The sequence below is a fragment of the Pseudopodoces humilis genome, chromosome 1, assembly GCF_049639895.1.
Source record: "Pseudopodoces humilis isolate 2021_Gansu_Grassland_sample_001 chromosome 1, ASM4963989v1, whole genome shotgun sequence".
Taxonomy (NCBI): Eukaryota; Metazoa; Chordata; class Aves; order Passeriformes; family Paridae; genus Pseudopodoces; species Pseudopodoces humilis.
This window is the reverse complement of record NC_142200.1, coordinates 115,521,977-115,542,956: the sequence shown is the minus strand read 5'-3', so window position 1 is coordinate 115,542,956 and position 20,980 is coordinate 115,521,977. Positions and strand designations below refer to the sequence as shown.

Genomic DNA, 20,980 nt, shown 5'->3' with positions numbered 1-20,980 from the left:
ACTTTACCCAGAGAATGAGATCATTATAAACCATAAGTTATTCTGGACTGTATCTAACGCTATGATCTGACTATTTGATTTTAGGAAACACTTCTTCACCAAAAGTGTTATCAAGCTCAGAAGAGGATGCCCAGGGAAGAGGTTGAGTCACCACCTCTGAAAGTATTTGAAAGATGTGTCAGAGTGGAACTTGGGGACATGGTTTAGTGGTGGATGATCTTAAGGGTCTTTTCCAATCTAAATTATTCTAGGATTTGATGAACTGCTTTGAAGGAGAGCAGACATATGTTTTGTGTGAATTTAGTCAGTAAAGCTGATTTTCCAGTCTTCTGCATTGCTAGGGCAGCATATACCTATGAAAGTTCATCAGAAGTTGCCAGGGTTTATATTTCCGATTTATACCTAAGAAGTAGTTTGTTTTCTTTTCCAAAGAGACAAGAAAAGAATTATGCTTCCACTTTCTGTTAAGTGGATGATTGAAGCTTCATGTTCTTATAAAAACACAATGGAAAAGACGAAAGTTACAAAAACATTTGTGTCTGATTGTGCTTTCTTTTACTGCAACCTTCCCTCACAAGATTGTAAGAAGTCTTAAGCTGTTAGGAGGCTCATATAGAGCTTAACAATGAGGTGTTGCATTCTTTTCTTTTCTTAGAAAATCTTCTGTAATTGTCATGTCTGATGGTTGTGGTATTATACCTATATTCATTTGAAAGAAAAACAACCAGAAGGACAGCAGTAAGAGTTAAAAAATGTATTACCACTTTTCTGAAAAAGGGGAGATAAGACTAAATTGCAAGCATCCTTTTTAAGAGCTATCTAGGGGAGGGGATTTTTTTACACATTACACAGGAAGGGTGTGTAGAAGCACCAGGAAACAGATCCTGAAATCTGGGATTTTTCTAGAACAATATTTCTCACTGTATTTGGGGAGATGAAAAATCCTTTTGGTTTTTTAAGCACAGGGCAAAATTAAGCCAGTTGTATTAAAGTGACTTTCTGCTTATGCTTGATTTTATTCTTGGATCTTTTTTTTCTAAGATGAGCCATGGAAAAAAATAAAAAATCAAGTCTGTCAGGTACCTAAATCTTTGAAGAAAAAGAGAGAAACAGATGGGAGTTTATAAAAAATGAGCTGTCTCTTCCAGAATAGTGAGCTGTAAACAGAGTATGACAAGAAAAGAAGAAAGGTTACAGAAAATAATCACACACATGTAGAGGCACACCTGGTGAACAATGTAGCTTTCTAAGGCTCTGGATTGCTTCCTTTCCTGAAGGCATTGGCAGATCAGAATGCAAGAGAATTCACAAACATCATTCACTTATTTATAAGCTACTGACATGTGCTCTGATGGCATCTCATCTCCACAATAAACTCTTTTTTTTTACTTTTAATAACGACCATAAAAACTTTTTTCCCACTTCTGCTTAGGAAGAAAATTGTTTCTTCATAATTAATGCTTTCCTTATTGCTGCATGCTTTTCTGTCTCTAGGAGTTGAGTGACTCCCAGTATTAACACAGAGGTAGCATTAATCCTTCGCAAATAGTGTAATCAGCATGTGGTGGAAGTCACTTGCTGTGAAAATATGCAATTGGTATGATTCTAAGTGCCATATCAAGTCCCACAGCCTGAGCAGGTTAGTGAGTACAACATCCTTAGTGACTGAAACACTGAACCTAGGTAGGAGAGATGGAACCTGTGTAAAGCCAAAAATTATCAGGCTGCTGGCACATAAAATTTAAAACCTTGCAAGGAATTTCTCCTCATTTAAAGAGTGGATAAAAGCTGAACTGACTCTGTGTCAGTAAATATATGGGAAGAAACAATAACTGAATATGTGTACATCTACTCTTTCCATAGTCTCGTGGCATTCTGGAAAGAGATGGAATTGTGGACAGCTTTCAGCTCAGTGTTCAGCATATGAGAGAAAAGCACATCTTTAGGAGTTGTAAAGAAAAAACCTGAAAGCAGTATTTCACCCTTGTACCAGGCAATCATGTATCCATATCTTGAAAGCTTCATGTTATTCTGCAAATAGCTACTGGAAGGATACGTTTAAACAATATATTTTAAATATATTTTCATGTCACATGTCATGGGTGATTTAGCCATGGTAAAGAGAAGGCTTCCAAGGTTGACCAGAAGTAGAGAGATCCACTTCCAGGCTGGAAGGTCCTCGTATTGCTGGGTACTCAAAGTTGAAAATACTCAATGAAGCTCCACCAGAAGGTACCAGGCCTGCCTTCTGAACACAGCTCAGTGTGGGTCTCGCAACATATCACATCACCAAGGCTGTTTTATCTGCCATCTGCCGGGATGCACTACCTTGGGCTCAACAGGCTAAGGACGAACACATATCTGGTACAGCTTGAGGATGAAGCCTTTGGCTAAAGCGTCTCAAAAGGATTGCTGCCCAGAAGCTCAAGAAAAGTGTTTTCCCAGCGTGTCTCATGGCAGATCTGAAGTCTATTTCATTGAATACTTTTGGACACAGTAAACTGAGTAGCCTCATATAACATAGCAGTTTAGCTGGAGAATGGGAAAAAAGAGAGAGCTTTAAAGAGAATTTCAGTCATATGATAAAACCAGGCTACCATACCTGAAAAATTCTACAGTGGAGACCCAATTCAATTGACTTAAATTCATTTTTCCTCAGAGAAAGAATTAAGCACTTTGTTCTTACCCAGAATTTAAGAAAACTTAAAATTTAGTTTGAGTTTTAAGTGGTTTGATGATAGAGAGATTATTTTTTAAAAAAATTAACTTTTTTTTAAAAAAACCAACATTAATTTAGTTGTGTCCTTTTTGAAATAATGCTTTTTGTTCTTTCTTCATTGTAGCTGACACCAATATGTGTTGGAGATGGGAAAGTATGCAGCTTCTCCATCTGCCTCCTTCAACTTTTGAGTAGCTATTTGGCTTTGCAGTACAAAGGTTTTCCCTTCTTATTTTTCACTTTTTTTTCCCCCTTCTCTTTACTGACAAGTTAAAAAAAACCTCAACTAGAAAGTGCTCTTGTATGAATTACACGAAAACTTCTTTACTGAGAAGTTTGGAAAATCTTTCCTCCTACACATTTTGTTATGTATGGTTTTGTGCTGTTAAGCCAAAAGTACATCAGTCTCCTATAATACAAATCTTTCTAGCTTTTCTAGGCAGGTTTCAAGATGTAGCTATTTTGCTTGCTTCTAAATTCTGGCTCTGTTAATTAGTTTTGTGGGTTTTAATTTTTTTTCCCCTTAATTTGTATGCATTCAATTGACTTTAATTAAACCTCCTTGACAGACGGCTTCTTCCTTTAGTTCCGTAATTTCTTTTTTCTTAATCCTGACACATCGCAAAAAGTCTGCTTTCATTTACTCTGGCATCAATTCACTGTAATTCCATCAGAGTGACTGGAATTACTTTGAATTTACTTGCTTTACAAGCAAGAACAAAATTTGTTCCCATGATTGACAATTACAGACATCTGAATAGAGGTAAAAACCACAAACCTTTCCAAAATAATGTTCAGTCTTTACTGTTAATGGGTTTCATGTCACCAAGGAATATGTCAAGTGATTTTGCCAGTGGCCATGTGGTGGGAAAAGAAATCTAAGCTCATGAATGTAAGAATTGCTTATTACTAATGAGCAAGCTTACAAATTAGCATATTCTGACATAATGGAAGCCTAGTACAAGTCAGACTCTGTTTTTAAAAAGTGCACCACTGGGGATTTTTTTATTTTTTTTTTTTTTTCTTCCTGTGAAGTGAGAGAGAGACTAGTATCACCCCAAGGATATTTTCAGTGCTTTCTTCTAGACATCCTTCCTTCTGGTCAGTGATCTCTGCTTTCTGAAACAGTAGAAAGTACATTGATCTTATCTATGAAATCAGATGTTGCAAATACTTGCTTTTGAATTGTATGAAGGCATTTGACAAAACTTCACAGTGGTTTTTATTTGCCCTTCAGGAGCAGGGGTGGGGGGTGTTGTTTCTTTGCTGCAAAAGATTAAGCAAAAGAGAAGGTGTGCATAATATTTACATTTCTACCAACATCTGAAATGTCAGTAGTTCAGGTCCCAGAGGTTAAAGTGTTATTTCCTGATCTTTAATGGGCTCTCACTTCTGTTCTGCAGAAAAATGGAAAGGAAGAGGAAGAGCAGGATCTCATTTTGAGTCGGCACGTAGACGGAGTAGAGCTGTCCTTTATCATATCTCTGGACATCTACAAAGAAGAGAGAAGAACAAATTAAAAATTAATAATGTAGGTGAATTTCTTTTCTTCCCATCCACCCCCCTCACTCCCCCCAAAAGAAAAAAACCTCTTTGCACTGTCTTTAAAAAAAATTCAAGTGCTATAAAAGGTCAGTGAGTACTTGAGAAATATCCTGGTCACATTTTACAGTAACAAGGATTAGAATATTTCTCACTGAAGTACATTTCTGCCTACTGTGGTGTTTATTACCATAAAGCAAGATAGTGCATTTAATGATACTGTAAAAAGACATTTGATGCCATGAAAGCCATATTATAAAATTTTTCAGAACTTAAATTCCACAGGTTCTCAGAATTTTAGGTTCCTCTTTACCTTGTCATCTCAATTATTTTATCTCAATTATTACTATTTGCCAAAAAAAAAAAAAAAAAAAAAGAGACTCAAGGTCTTACTCTAAACTCTTAATGCTGTTAAGATCCAAAAAGTAACATTTCGTTTAGGCAAGTTTTCATATGAATTTCTCCAACTTTATGTTATGATATTTATATTTTAATTTCCTAATTGAAGTAATAATGTTTCTGCCTTCAAATGAATTCTGTATTCCCCAAGTAACTATAACTAATGAATAAGTTAACAAAACATGCTGTGAATGTTGCTAACACTAAATCAAACCATAGACAAACCAACAATATAGCAACAGAATGACTTCTAAAGAAATGTTAATGAGAAAAAATAGCTCTCCTGCTTTGTGCAGTACAAATTAAAAGTAAAAAATCTTAGTACAGATTAAGGACATGAAAATACACAACTTGAATATATATGTCGTAGGGCATACAGCCACTTCCATTGAATTTAAATATTAAATGTTGGAAAAAGATTAAATGTTGAAAAATTACTAATTTTTTTTTTTTAAAGTTACAAACTTTTTATGTTGAAGAAGCATAATGATAAAAAATTCCCTGCAAAATATGACCAGGTCTACCAGGGATATTTTCATTGTATCTTAATATGATAATATTTTTTAGGAACATGGCTTAAATAATTTCTGATGACTTACCTGTACTGTCAAAACGCTAGTGCAGGTGTTATTTTATCATGTTAAAACATTTATTCTGGGACTAATTTACTAGCTTTAGTACATAGATTTTTGGAGCTGTGGATTGGAAATAATATGAGGAATGCTTTCTTTCCCATGATTAAAAATTGGGCTGACTCTAAGAACAGTGAGAATTCAGCTGCTTAAACTCATGAATAAGAACCAAGAATAGAGAAGGCAATGACATCAGTATTTCAAAGGAAACACAAAGAGAAAGGCTGTGACAGACAAGGCAAGTGTAGTTAAGCCAATGGTTATGCAGGTTTTGTCTTTTTAATTTCATAGTGAATAACTTCAAGATCAGAAGTAATCTTATATTGCTGAATGCACAATATTGTTTTGGGAGGCTCTTTGTTACTGGAACACCATTAACCAGGAGCACAGTAACAGTGAGCAAGAATTTTGTTAGTAAGTAATGCAAGGCAGGTTGTGTCCCACATGCTGCTTTTTGGGAGGGTAGGTGTTCTTTGTTAAAGCTCTGAAAGGTGAAAGCTAAGAATTTCTGCAGTTTAACACTGAAATCTTGGTTGCATAAAACAGTGGTAGGACAGACGCAAGACAAAGCTTAGTGTAGTGACAAAGGTAGTCAGTTCTGAAGCCATGTTATGGTAGATTAATAGCTTGATTTAGAACAGGAGTGCAATTTTAAAGAAAATCAAAAGGTTATTCCGACTAATTGTGCTTTCATTCACATTAACTGGATTTCTGCAGATTAAACTAAACCAGGAGAGGTGCTCCAAGTACTGGAGCTGTCCAGTCCATAGGACCAGGCCAGAGATAGTCTGAAAGAACCTCCTCACAACTCTGTGTATAGGATGTTTTTCTTCAATACCAGCTACTTCTTTCTATATGTTTCTACTTCTAGGACTATGTATATACAAAGCTCTCACCTATCTGTCCAGTAGAATGTTGCTCTGCAGTGAGAATTAGCTCAACAGAGGAAGAAATTGTTTGCCAGATGCAGTCCCCTCTTACTCCATTTAATTTGTAATTTATTAGTCTTCTTCCTGCCTCAACATTCACAAAAGTTATTCCACGAACAGAATCACCTGTACAAATAAATGTGAGGTCTAGGTTAGACAAAAAAGTAGCATTTGTTCTTGCCTGCATATGGGTATGTCATACATTACTATGATTTTTTTGCAGGAAACATCAACCATCTAAGGGCTGCATTGCAAGAAATGTTTCTGTGTCATCAAAATATTGTTTTTTTCTCATTTAAATTTTTTTCTCTCTTTTTCAGAATGTTTTTGTAGATAAACCAGCATTTCCAGAATACAAAGTTTCAGATGCAAAAAAATCCAAATTCATATTGCTGCATTTTAGCACTTTTAAAGCTGGCTGGGACTGGCTTATTTTACTGGCAACGTTTTATGTTGCTGTGACTGTACCTTACAATGTTTCCTTTATTGGCCATGATGAGCTGTCTACAACTCGAAGCACAACTGTCAGTGACATTGCAGTGGAAATTCTCTTTATCATCGGTAAGATATGTTTGGGGTTTGTTTGGGATCTCTTTTCTGGCATTTAGGATTTTCACAGAATAAATAATACTTTAGAAAAGGAAATAATCATCCCTTTCATGACTTAAAAGAAAATCAATTTTAGCTGCATGGCTTGATATTTTATCTGGACTTTAAATCACTTTTTTTTTTTCTTTTTCTTTTTTTTTTGTTTTTTTTGTACTTTAAATTGATTTGGGTAGTTCTGCTGCTACTCTAAAGGGACTTTTGTTTCACCCTGGGGATGCCTAAAACCTTCCCAGCATAAGGATGTGCCCTGGAATTGCTAAAGTTGTGTTCCCAATCTATGGGATTGGTTTTTTTATTTCACACTTAGAAGAATCATGGACCACAAGCTGAATAGATTTTTTAAAATATCTATGTAAGATTAAAACTCACACTGCAATAACACACATGTACACTATCGATATGTTATATTGACAAATGGATAGAATTTGAGAGATTCGAGTTTGACATCTTATCCATTCTCTAAACTTTTTCCATTATCCACTTAATTCTTATATCTCTTAAGAATCAAAAAGGAGACAAGGTCATATCTAATAATGGCTTTGTACAAAAGAAATTTCTGGTTTTTGTAGTATTTTTTTTTCAATGTATTTCTGAATATTGAAAACAATCCCTGAATAGAGCCAAACAGATTGTTCCCCAAGATTTTACTGTTATAATACCACTCAGTGCTGTCACAGTGACAAACAAGAGCACAGATCTGTTCCTACTTGGAGGTGAAGAAGCTATTATTTTTAAGAAATAAGCTAAGCTGGGTATGTCTTTCTTGAACATGAAAAGGGTTTGGATGGGTTCTGAGAGAGAAAGTGAACAAAAAAAAACAATAAAAGAATTTTCAGGTTTGAAACTTCTTTTCCACTTTATTCCTCCCTATTTTTTCATTAAAAAATATAGCTTAGCTCAAACATTAATAGTAACATTACAATCTTCTCTAGGAGAACTAAAGAAAATTGAAACACCATAAATACTAAAGAATAACTGAGAAGATTCTCTCATAAAAATTTTGAAAAGTTTATTCCACTTCTCTGTCAGCTTTATTGTAGACAGTGAGACTGGTAGGTGATATGGCTGATGGAAGAATCAGCTGTTATGATGAATAAATATTTGCTTCCTCTATTGGTCATTGTTTTGACATTACACTTAAGGTCTAAATGTCCATTTTATGCCCACTATTAGATTGTGGTGGACTCTTTTACGTTAGTACAAATAATTCACATTCAAAGATTCTCAAGCCCTGGCAGTAAGAAACTTGCATTCTGCAATGAAAGTAATCAAGCATCATCCTGTGTCTTGTGTAAAAAGAATGAGGTTATGACTCTAGTCAGTCATTAATTAATGTTACATTAAGAGTACAAAATTAAATAATCCCACTTGATGTACCTGAGTGACTTTATAAAAAGAGTAGACTCAAGGTTACAATGTTTTGATAATGGTGTAAATAACTGGTTTGTGTTATAAATGTGTTTATTTGAATATAAGCACGAGAGAGTATAATCTGTATCTAACTGATTTATGTGCTGCAGTATTTGAAACAAGACAGATGGTGAACTGCTCAGTTTTACTTTTCCGGTTATATATTTTGCCTGAAATATGGAGTCTTTGGATCAGTAAGTCAAAAGCAAAGACATCTCTATGATCAATAGAATAGCTGAGTAAGAAAAATAAAGCAAAGAAGGTTTTCTGTAAATTTTACTTCATATTTTCCAGTTAGATTTTTAGGTCTATAGTCCAGGAAATCAAACTATGGCTGTAGCTAAATGCATCCAAAGAAATGTGCATAGAGCACTAGAAGAGACTTTGACCAATCATGTTACTGGTAACTGTAAACACTCTACTGCAGAATACTAATATTCCTCCCTCAGAGTTTGAATAATTGCTCCATTTTCCCAAGAATATTTTTTTTCTAGAGTTATTATCTGATTTAAATCTCCAGCTCTGAGGTAAGGTGTATGGAGTATTTTCAGGACATTGTCATATTGCATTTAAATCCCTGCAGTGAATTTAAAGAAAATAGTGTGTTTATGATCTGGTCATCTCTCCAGGGTCCCTTGTCCGTTAAAATCTTGAATTAATATGTCTCAGAACATGTATAACTATATTGAAAGTAGTAAGCTTGACAGCTTACTTAAATTTAAGCATAAGTTTCAGGGCATTTGTTGCACTGTGGCTCTGACAAGCACATCTTTGATGGATGATCTATGTGCTCTGAGAAAAGCCAATGAGAAATGCCGAGAAAAATTCTTCTTATGATGCTGCTGCCTCAGAAACACAGTGGGGAGATCTGTCTGATATGGGATCTTCAGTCGTATTACAGCTTTGTAGTCACAGACTGAGGTATCACAAAAGTAGTCATGGATTGGAGAATTAGAGTCTATCTACTTTGATTTTATTCCTATTTCTGAGAACATGGAGTAATTTCCTTTTATGAATAGAGTTTGCATAAATATTCATTTGGACATTTGTTTTTAGCTGTGGTATCCAAGACTGACAATATTCTCAGGCGTATGGTGTGACTCTTGGGGATGGTTCTGTGGATGGCCAAGAACTGGACCTGATGATCATAGCGGGTCCCTTCTAACTCAGCTTATTCTGTGATTCTGTGACATTGTGTCAACCTATGCTTAAGCATGATAAAAATACATATGGAAGTGTTCTTCTGACTTGGGATTCTTACAAGTAAGAGCATTGAAATGAATTAATTATTTATGAGAAAAGTATCTAGCTAGAAGTTTAACTGCTTTAGCCTTTAATGTTCTCTAAAACACAGATAGGAGGTAAATGATAATAACAGCCCATTTTGTGACATCTTCAGGGAAGAGGCTGAAGGGAAAGATAATTAGGTCTTCTCATACGAAACTAAATTTTTCACTTGATGTTCCCTGTGATATCTTGTGTGATGTTGTATTTGAGTACACTTCCATTATCTGTTTCCCTTTGTTATTTGTGCTTCTCTAACACCCACTGTAAAGAAATATTTTGCTTCCTCTAACTAGAGATATTTTTAACCAGAATTAATTCAGTTTTAGAATTTTTTTATTGTCTTATGTATTCAAAAACCATAAGGAGGTGAAGAAAAATGCTTGTTAGCTTTAATGTATTTTTTAAAAACTCATCAAAAATATCCTAAAAAGTGTTTTATCTGGTGAGGGTTATTACCTGCTTTATTGCACTATTTGCTTCAAAGTTTATGTCCCTGTATTTGCATAGACAGTAGATGAGTTCTTCATTTCTGGATAGGTATGTCTGGGAGCCTGAATATATCTAAGAAGCAGTTGGATGGATCTTGTTTACTTTTAAATAATATTTTTTAAATTTTCTCCCTTCTGGGGGAAAAAAAAGGTAGGAGAACCTCTCACCAAGGTGATTAAATTTCATTAGTAATAACTTTCCAATTGCTGAACTTTTCCATAACTATCCAGTGCAGTATTTTTATTTCTGCAACAGTTTCATTCCAGTTTTCAGATATTGCCTTTCTTTATCTGTTTTGGGTATTTTTTTTTAATTTATTGAGCATCTTGATTGAAAAAAGCAATAATATCTGAAGAATTATCAGTACTTTATTGTCTGCTCACAGGGATATTTGAATAAGAGGCCTTCAGCAGGAGTTGAGGTCAATGCAATGGTTCAGTAAAAATATGCACAGGCTTTCTGGATAATGGTGATGCATTATTTGCTGAATAAGATCAAAAGGGTCTGAGTATTTTGTATCTAAGGTGGCCAGGAAAAACTACAGAGAGAAGAGCTCAATTTACTATTTATGGATCATCTAGTTTTCAGTGGAAGACAAACATTGGATACTAATTATGGCTATAAAATTATACTATTTATAGACAGACTGGAGAGTTATTTTAAGTGATTTCCTGCAGTATACTACTTTTCCACCTGTGGGGGTAAAAAACCCATACCCATTCCTTTCTCCACTCTCCACACACACACTGGCACCTGAAGACTTGATCTATGGCTTACACTTTCAGGAGAGAAAATTGATCTTGATTTTCACTAATATTTCCTCTCTTTTTATGTATATTTCTCTCTCTCCCATTAAATATTATTTTAAAATATATCATATTCATATAAAATCATAATATTTCATATCATAAACATATCAAAAATATTTCATCAGCAATTTCTGTTTTTTTAAGCAGTATGTTTAAAAGCACCAAAGCTCTGATTTTCGTGTCATGACACTGTAGACTAAGGGGACTTGTGTGGCCAATGGTATCTATCACAAATATAAATGACTTAAAATCTTTCATAAACTGTTTTAAATCATATGAAGTCCTTGTGTCTAACATGTTTAATATGTAGAGATTAAAACTATGGTATAAACCTTGTAAAAATTCATATAATCATTCATGACTTACACAGAAATTAAAGGATACATTTTATTGTTTGGAAAATAATATATGCTGAATGAAATTTGTTAGAAAGAGATGAGGAAGTATTAAATGCTATAAATTTTATTAGATTGCTTAAAAATGTAAGGCTTTTTTATTTTTTCTTTAGTCTTATTAATTACTATAATGATTATCATCTTCTATCTTTGCAAGTACACAGAGATAATTTAAAATATTTTCTGTGTCTGGAGGACCTCATATCTAAGAAAATTTCTGCATCTTGAAAGAAAATGACAGTGTTTTGAATTTTTGAAAGCGTGGTTTCAGGCTGCAATATTCTAAAATCCAGGAAAGGACCAAGGGAGTGCTTTGAAATTAACTTTTGGACAACAAATGGTGTCAGCTGTGAATGCATATAAACAGACCATGCAAACAGATAGAATCACATTGTTGATACACCTAATATTTGAAAGAGAAGGTCATAAGAAAATGTTCATGTCTATGGATTATCAAGTAATGTGAGAAAACAGTGTAAAATATTTATGCTGAAGAGCAGTAACACATTTCCTAATGATTCTCCCTCAAAACATTGAATTCACGTGAGCAAGACCACTATAATGTTAAAAATTTTTCCAATAACCTTCCTTGCATACTTGTAAGGAGAAGAGATGCTTGTCCATACACAAGATGCTGTTTGCAAGCACAAAAACATCAGCTAAAGAAAAGTGTAAGCCACAAGTGATTATTTCATGGAAGTATTTCTGTATCTTCAGGTAGACGCAGAAAAGTGTTATGGTAATGGAGGCACCCTGAAAATTTATTTGTATTGCCTCTACTAACTCCTCTTCATTAGAGCTACAGAAGTTGTATTTTTCATTTACTATCCTGCAATACAGTGATAATACAATTTTGTATTTTTTAATAACTTTAAAGACTCCTAATTAACTATCCAGGTAATTTCCAAGGAAATTATTTGATGCTTAATAGTTTACCACACTTCTTATGAAATAGCATGTGGTCATTTTTCCTTTTTTTTTTTTTTTGTATGATTTATGGATATTGTGTATGTGAATTGCTGTCACACTGCATGGGGTAAATTCTGAGAAAAATATTTCCAGTTTTCCCTTGGATCTGGTAAAAAATTGGACATGAATGAAGCAGTTATGCCACTGGCCACTGAACATTTTACTGATTTGATCTTTGCTTTGTTTTCTGAAAAATTTGTGTGAAGTAAAATCTGTTCATGAAATACTTAACAACTATGTCAGCTTCACACAGATTGAATTTAGTGAAAAGTTCCATCATATGACTATGTTTCTCCACTCTTTGGAATTACTTCTTTCTCCCATATTTCTGCAGGTTTTATTAAGAAAATTGCCCACGTAGAAATTTTCAAACGTCTGCAGTCACACATCCTAGCTTCTTTTCAAAGCAGAGCTACCAGTTCATTTTTCAGAAATATTTCAAATTCTTTGCTTTTCTTTCAAGACTCCAAAGTCTTTATCTTCCTTTGTAGAAAAGTCAATAAATTTAGCTATTCAATATATTCAGGGATTGAGTCTGTTTTCAAAAGACACAGCATAGTTTATAAGAAAAAAAGTCTTTTCTGTTTAGTATGTTATTATAATGGTCAAGATATGTGGAGCTTTTCTGGTTGCTATGGGACTGAGATTAGCTAATCACAGATTAACACCCTCATAGTCAAAGACTCCAAAAGGGCAGACTCCAAAGGCTAAAAATCAAAGAAGCAGGTAGAAGAGATAACCCCCTGTCATGACATTGGGGTGCCAGTCATTCATGTCTACAGCAGCCAAAGAATGGTGTTTGATAGCACATATCATGTTAGTGCATTATCACTGACCATGTCTTTCTGGAGGGAGTCACTTTCATTATAAAAACACCCATTCAAAAGATGCCTTCAGATTTTATTTTTTTTTAATATATATTAATGGATAAGTTACCCAAGTAAAACAGTATTTCCACTTGGATGCCAATTTCAATATCACATAACTTTCCAGTGTAAGAGCAAATAGTAAGGAAGATCAAATCAGACTGTCAGTTACAAATTGATTTTGGGAGTCCATTCTGCTATGATCCATCACACCCAAAAATGAATTTTCTTCCACTAAAATCACTGAAAAAGTTGTTTATTTGACAAACTTGGATGGATCAGGGCTGAGAACATATATCATATCACTGCCTAGGAGACTGACCATGCCAGTCCTCATGTACTGTGCAGTGATAAGCAACTTGGTGTCAAATGGTAAATAAACTCTTCTCACGGGAGAAGTTTGACTGGTAAAACAGCTCAGTGTATTCAATCGTGACTTTAATAGCAAAAAGATTCTGAATTACAGTTACTCCATGCTAATAGAAATCTTATTCAGAAGTCCATCATGTTACATAATGTCATGTAAATTGTGGTAAAGATTTTAAGTATTTGTAGTTTTTAACCATGTTCCTGACCATTCTAGTCATCCAGCTAAAGCCACAAGACTTCTAAAAAAGAGTTTCTTTCAATGGAGGTGTTATGTGGCTCTAAAATGTGTTTTCCAGACTCTATGACTGCCCACAAAAACTAAATGGGATTGTTTGCACAATATTCTGAAGCACTTGTAACCAGGAGAAAATTATATTTAGGGTTGCACCCAAAGGAAAATAGGAGGGAGAGGTATACTTTATAGCTATATTTCATGTCTTTAAATGTATACTTGCTTAAGGGCTAATTCTAATCCTTTTCCATAATTTTCTTTCATGCTTCTTTTTAATGCTTCTCCATTAGATTATTTTTTTATTTTCTGTTTAGGCAGTGGAAGAGAAAAAAATTTTCTACTTAACAAAACACCATCCTGTAGTACAATGATGGGTCTTGATATTCCATTTTAGATATCAAGTCCATTAGGATCTAGTCATCATATCTTGGGATACTCAATTTCTTTAAGTTATAACAGTATATATTTTGGCCCAACTTCTTCCTTCTTACTATTACTTACATCATCATAATACACCTGAGACTTCAGTTACACGTAGTTTTGTATGATCTTTCAGTTCTCAAAGATTCTGACAAGAATTAGAAATGTTTACCATCTAGTTGAATCTTAAATAGAAGAAGTCATATTTAACGCATGTATTAAAGAAACTGTATTTGGCTAAAGCATGTATTCTTGAAGGACAGCAACTGTTCTTCAAAGACCTTAAAGAATCCACAACTCTATTTTTTTACAGCTTGTAAGATACACATTTCTATTTTGGAGATTTTTTTCATCAACCTGCAGATGTGACACGTCGTTAAGTGTTTGGTTTTTAAAATGTTACTACCTCCTGAGTCTTATTTTGGGCACGCTGAATTGTGATTTAACATCTGATATGACACAACCTTGTTTTGCTGCTTCATTCCCAAATTAGATAAGAAGTATGTATTGAACACATGTGGATTTTCTATGAGATTATTATTAGCTTCTCTCATAATGACATGACACTGTTTACTACAAAGGAACTAAAGTTTCTTTCCTAAAACTGCAATTTTCCTTCATAATGGACACCAGTGTTTTCTTTCTCAAGCAGGTCTAGTTTTCCATTACAACTTTTCTATAGTTTGTATTGGTTGTTACTTAATATCTGTTCACTCTTTGATATAACTTTCTAAAAAAAAAAAAGAAAAAAATACTGTTCCTCCAGGAGCTGCAATAGGCTTTTATTAAGACATAATTTTGATTATATTGTATATATAGTATGTATTTTATTATATTTTACATATATATTACATAAAATTCCTACATTTTAGTACTTAGTTTATTGGTACTTAACCTCTGCTGTGCTTTTTTTTTTCTTGTAAGCTTTATTTGATCTCATAATGGCTCAATTTCTTATGAAATGTTAAAAGATGAACATTACTTTTTTTTCCTACATAAACCCAATTTCATCTCCCTCACCTGATCATGTCAGACTCTGAAAGAAAATCATCAAACTAATTGTGGTTATAGATGTCTGGAAGGAAGATGCTGAACTGAAAAATCACTTCCATTTGAATAAATTGTTCCTAGGCAATTTACTAGGAACATCTATGTTTATCTCAGCAGGAGAATAGAAAAAATAAGAGTTTATATAGGGACAGATAAATTGTTCTTCAAACAACATGGCACTAACATTTCTTGAAAACTTTCCTAAAAGCTCTCTGGCCAGATTCTAGTATCATTATCCTTGTATTATTAAATAAAATTTGCTAAAACAGTCAGATAGGTGAAAGAGCTTGGACTTCAGGGAAAGTATTACTAGCTAAGGAAAACCAATGTAAAGTCACATAAAGGAAAGTGAAAAAAAAATATAAGAAATTAGAGATGAGTCAATCATACTATCTAGAAGAGGGAGAGAATGTAGAAAACCGTCTTCTCTGAAAATCAATGGTGTTAACATACCTAAATCATCTAGTTCTCAAACATAGGTTTGAGTGACTGCAGTCTAATAAAACATCACTGCTTATACATATGCCACTTTCCCTAAAGGCACAGAATTCTTCAATTTCATTTAGTTCCCAGTGAAAGACAGTTAAACTGAGGTATATTACATTGCATTTTCTGAAATTTTAGACTATGACATGGGCAGTTATTGAATCACCTGACTAATCCTGAATTGCTATTCTGCTGTAACTTGATCATATGTTTAATCCCAGAAGGATTTAGTTTTTAAACAATCAAGCCTAAAGAGAGCAAAAAAATGTTGTCAGAGGAAAATCAGCTGCTTCAGGTAAAATAATCCTGTTTATGGGTGAAGTGGCTCAGCTGTACTCCAGATATAATTTTTTTTTTTTAAACAGGGATTAGAAATTGAGATTACACAAAACACATATTGAGCTTTTAAAACGTTACAAGGGGTATTATATTGGAAAACATCTTAATGATTTATAGGTTAGCTTAACGACTATCAGTTTTTGGCTTTTGTTCCTTTTATATCATTTAGGAGACCAATCAGCATTATACACTAAGTAGAACCTCCATTTTTTTCAACTTTTTTTTCCCCCTTTGTTCAGCACCAATTTCAATTGCTGTTTTCATACCATTCACTGTGTGAATGTGTCTGTGTGTGAATGTGTTGCATAATAGAAATTTAGAAAGAAGCAACATGGTCAAGGATGTAGCATGTCATACAGAGCTTTAGTCCAAGAGAGGCCACCAGTTTCAAAACCTTATGAACTTGCTTAGATTTCACAGCTCTTTTATGCCCAGCTGTGAAATAAGTTGCCTTTTCTTAGGAATCAAGAATTGCTAAAATGTGGATTTCACACTGGAAACTTGTGAAAAATAGTCACCAATAGGTGAACAAAAGCCATTAGAACACTCAGATTAGGAAAGTAATTGCTTACAGCTTTCCAGTTATATCATGTTATTGGCTACAGGTTTTTGGAATGAAAATATCACAGACCCATGTAGCCATGATAATTACAAACTTGGAAGACATTTGGTTGATAATGGTCCCACTGTTCTGGTGTTTACTGCTGTGAATACTGAGTAAGAGCTTAACGGGAGCAAAATACACAAATAAGTTAGGAACTGCAGCTGTCTATAAATAACAATTTTAAATTCATTTAATGGCTGAAAAAATTGGTTTTTTTATATAAAAATACTTTTTCTATAATCTTTCAGTGTATCTTTGCATGAGTTTGGAAATATCACATTTCTTACAAGATTTTTTTTTTTTTAAAGGGATATGTGCCCATGCTTTATCAGTAATGGAAATAACAGACAGAGAATCCATGCAGATTTAGCCATGGGATCCAACCAGGAGAAAAATCACAGTTGTGGTTTCACAAATTCACTGCTTATTATCCCTGCATGCATCTTAAGGACTTAGTGCCTAAAGGGGTTTCTGGTCTGTGTTGTGTTGGGCTGGTAGTGTAAGGTGATCAGTCTGCAGGGTAGAGAGAAGGGGATCTCAGAGGAGCAGGACTCAAAAAGCAAAAAGTAATTGCATCAGCAGGGAGCTGTGATCAGAAGGTGTGTGGAGCAGAAGCCCATTTTCCTACACAGTGTGCAATGGTGACGTGATTCCTAGTTCCAGGCCTCTTGAAATTGGACATATTGGGTTCTCCCTGTTGGGTGCTTTCAGGTCAAGTTTACCTTTGTGTTCAACAGAAAAAAAAATAACTCACTGCTTGGAAGACTGACACTCTTTGCTCAAGGTTCACACAAACCAGTGCGTACAGAAATGAGTGGGGAAGGAGGAGATCACGACTGGCTTAAGACACACTGGTGTTAACACAATGTGTATCTGTGTTAAACACAGTATAAGTCTTGTGGAAAAGGCCATGTAGTTAAGAATTATTTAAGGATCCTTCTTAAAGTTAATAGGATAGTCTAGACTTTATATTGAGCTTTAATTTGCTTGAATCCTGACTTTTCTTCTGTTTAATTTGAACGGAAATTGAATTATGTAACAAAATAAGAATCCAAATTTTTCCTAACGAAGACAAGAATAAAGATATTTCACTCTTTTTTCCCTCTCTACATCAAGAAATACATGGTAATTTAGATACGTGTGTGCTGTGCTTCAAGACAGGTGTAATGAGTTAAGCAGTTTGATTTTTTCTGCTGTTCTGATTAGTTTTAGGTAACTATAATGACATTTCTCAAGTCAGAGACATTATTTAAATGCTCTATTCTGCTTTCCTGAGCACATGATATTTGTGTATCACAAGACCAGTTAAAGTGATGCTTTCCTATCTCACATAAAAAAATTTGCAATAAAGTAAATTCAGATGTTTTTCTTTAGTAATAATCTTTGTTATTAATGCTTGGCTTTTGTGTTATGAGACATCCTAAAGCAGAAGAGAGATTGCAGTCTTTGTCCCAGCCTGAAACAAACATATCAAACACAGCTTTAAATATGAAGTTTGCACAGGCTGAAGTCTTTGTTAGAGGTTACTTAAAGATAGTATATTCAAATGTATCTCTTGTGGAAAAAATTTAACCCACTAATTATCCAAATATATTGGAGTTACCTCATATATGATTTAAGAATCAGCTCAGAGATTAAACATCCCTCTTCTCTGGTTTACAGGTGTAAACTTAAAATTGTTGCCCTTCGTGTTGAAGGAAATGATTAAAACTCACCTCAGAGCATTTGGAACTAACTCAGCTCCAGAGAAGGTCATTAGTTTTGAAGCTCTCGAGTTGTCTGGACTCTTTGAAGCTTTACACTATTGATTCCTGTGTTGAGTTTCAGATTTTTCTTTCAATAGTCATCAGTTTGTATAAGCTAAGTGCACAATAAGATTACAAACAATTTCTAAAACATTAAATAATTCATTAGTATTTTCAGAAGATACTATTAGTGATAAGAAAATATTTATAAAAAAGAAAGAGTAAATTTTCCACTTTTTTAACAGAAATCCAAAAAAAATCTGTGGAATATATAATTCTTAGAAATAATACAATCTCTCAGAAGAAACGGTCATTTCTAAACTTGTGTTAAAGATTTTGTTGTGCTCTTAGAAGCTTTTTGACTCAAGGGTTCTTTTTTGTTTTTTCCCTTACTTATTTCTCTGTAAGTACTTTAACACAGCAGTTAGGCTGTAAATAAGCTGTAAATAAACTGTAAATTGCCCAGATGAAGAAACTGTTTACATGCAAGTATTGCTCAGAAAGTTGTCAAGAAATGCAAGATGGATGACGTTTACTACCAGCCCTCTGGATTTTTATCTAATAAACTGGATGCAGAAAGAAACACTTAGCATTTCCTATTTTCTTTTTTTGTTTTTTTTTGTTTGTTTTGTTTGTTTTTTGGGGTTTTTTTGTTTTTTTGTTTTTTTGGTTTTTTTGTATATAGCTGTTATCTGGGGCTGTTGTCCTAAATTGCTTTGATAGGAACACAGAAAAGGGTGCAGTGTAGAAAAACCTCTAATCTCTTCAATCTTGAACAGTGAATTGCATATACACATTGATAAGCCTTTGGTGTAATGAATGTACTTAGATTTAAAGCAAGAATTTATCTCCTTTTCTGTTAAATCTTTAGCTGTTTCACAGATGCTAATGGGCAATAAATAAGCAAATACTTTTTCTGACTTTGATAACTACACTTTCTAGTTTGTGAGACAAGTGAGAAGGAGAAGTTTCAAAATACTAGTGATGCAAATATCTTTATCTTTCTTATATCTCTGAAGCAAATCTTCATGAAGGTGCTCTGTATCTGACGGGTGCTGCCATACTGATCTGGAAATGTGGCTAGTAACCAATTGTCTCTAGAAAGCACCTGTGAAGTTAAACCTGCCTTCTTGCTCATTATGAACCATGTGAAATTATGCTATATTCCCATCTTAATTGTATTATTGAAAAGTTCATAACATTTTTGTAGTATGGGTTAACCAGTATGACAAATGGTCACAGCAGGCTGTCTAGCTTCAAGCTGCAGAAGACAGCACAAAATTTTTCTGCTAGTGAAACCTGGCAAATTATTATTTTTCAGACCCAGATCATTAGAACTTGGGATTTGATCAAAATTTATCCTTAAGGAATCTTTTCTGATACCCCAAAGGAAAGATCCAACATGATTTTCTCTGTGTGCTGAACCTCTCTCTTCTCTTTGCCCCTAGTGGGGCAAAAAGAGATTGTTTCGTGTCTTGCAATTTATGGTTAGCAGGCTTGAAGAAAAGGTCATACTTTACGCAGTCTTAGTGTAGCCTACCTAAAGAACTTCTAGGGAGAAATGCAAATCAATCTTTTCTTTTCCCCTGAAGCTATCTTGCAGTAAAACACCAGCCTTAATGGCTGGCTGCACTCTTTTCTGAGACTGTAAAAGTTACACAAGTGGCTCCCACTAATGTTAGTAGAAACAGGGTGCATAGCTTGAGGACAGATTATAGTCTTTGTCTTGTAGGACATGAAAATAATTGAGACTCTGTTGTCAAGACCTGAGTTTTTCTTCAAGTGCTAATGTGTTTTGGCAAGACACGTCAAAAGTATATCTCATACTGAAAGACACGCTTCCTGGAATGTTAGATGGGAACATAGAAAATACACAAGTCACCAAGCAATTCATATCACTTTTGTGATCTCCACCATAGCCCAAAAAGCCTTTTGTTCAAGTGTGTTCAGCATTTTTCAGTTGATAAAAAACATGGTTATCCTTGAGGATGACATCGGTCATCTGTGCTAAGTTGTTATCACTAAAAGAGCTTAAATCACATATTTTTAATAAAATAATTATTTTTTATTTCAAAATAAGTATTAATAAATTTTATGGACAAAAACAATACCCTTATTTTTTTCATTCAGAAAAATACCGATATTTGTACAGTTTAAAGATCAATGTGTGTGGATGTTGTTTTTGAATTCAAACCCCCTTTTAAATCAATGAGAGATAAATGTTTAGATATTCTGTTTACTCCTTGAAAAGAATAATGCATTCATAGCTTTAACTCCATGTATATGCATCTCTTATCACTATAGGTTTTTTTTGTTTCTGTATTAGATTATTCATGTAGTATTTATGGTACAGAAGAAAACCAATCAGCATTACACTGGATTCTTGGTATTATGCCCAGGAATTAAGAAATCACTGTCTCTGATTCTCTTCATTCTTTGTCAAGCAGATATTATTTTAAATTTCCGAACAACGTATGTCAGCAAGTCTGGCCAAGTGATATTTGAAGCAAGATCTATTTGTATCCACTATGTGACTACATGGTTTATCATTGACTTAATTGCTGCACTTCCTTTTGATCTTCTTTATGCTTTCAACGTCACTGTGGTAAGTATTAACCCTTTTTCTGAATTGTTCTCTTTTTTCAAGAGGGGTTTGTTGATGTGGGGTTTTTTTTTCTGG

General features: G+C 34.1%; 1 protein-coding gene across 2 annotated transcripts in view; it reads left to right on the top strand.

The window, feature by feature from the left end:
- KCNH8 (potassium voltage-gated channel subfamily H member 8) overlaps positions 1–20,980 on the top strand; it is a 174,351-nt gene that overhangs the window by 82,227 nt on the left and 71,144 nt on the right. For both annotated transcript variants that reach the window (XM_005518938.2, XM_088055796.1), the window contains exons 4-6: positions 4,123–4,250; positions 6,542–6,782; positions 20,748–20,905. In XM_005518938.2, coding sequence (XP_005518995.2) covers positions 4,123–4,250; positions 6,542–6,782; positions 20,748–20,905 — 527 coding nt within the window. The remainder of the gene's footprint in view (positions 1–4,122; positions 4,251–6,541; positions 6,783–20,747; positions 20,906–20,980) is intronic.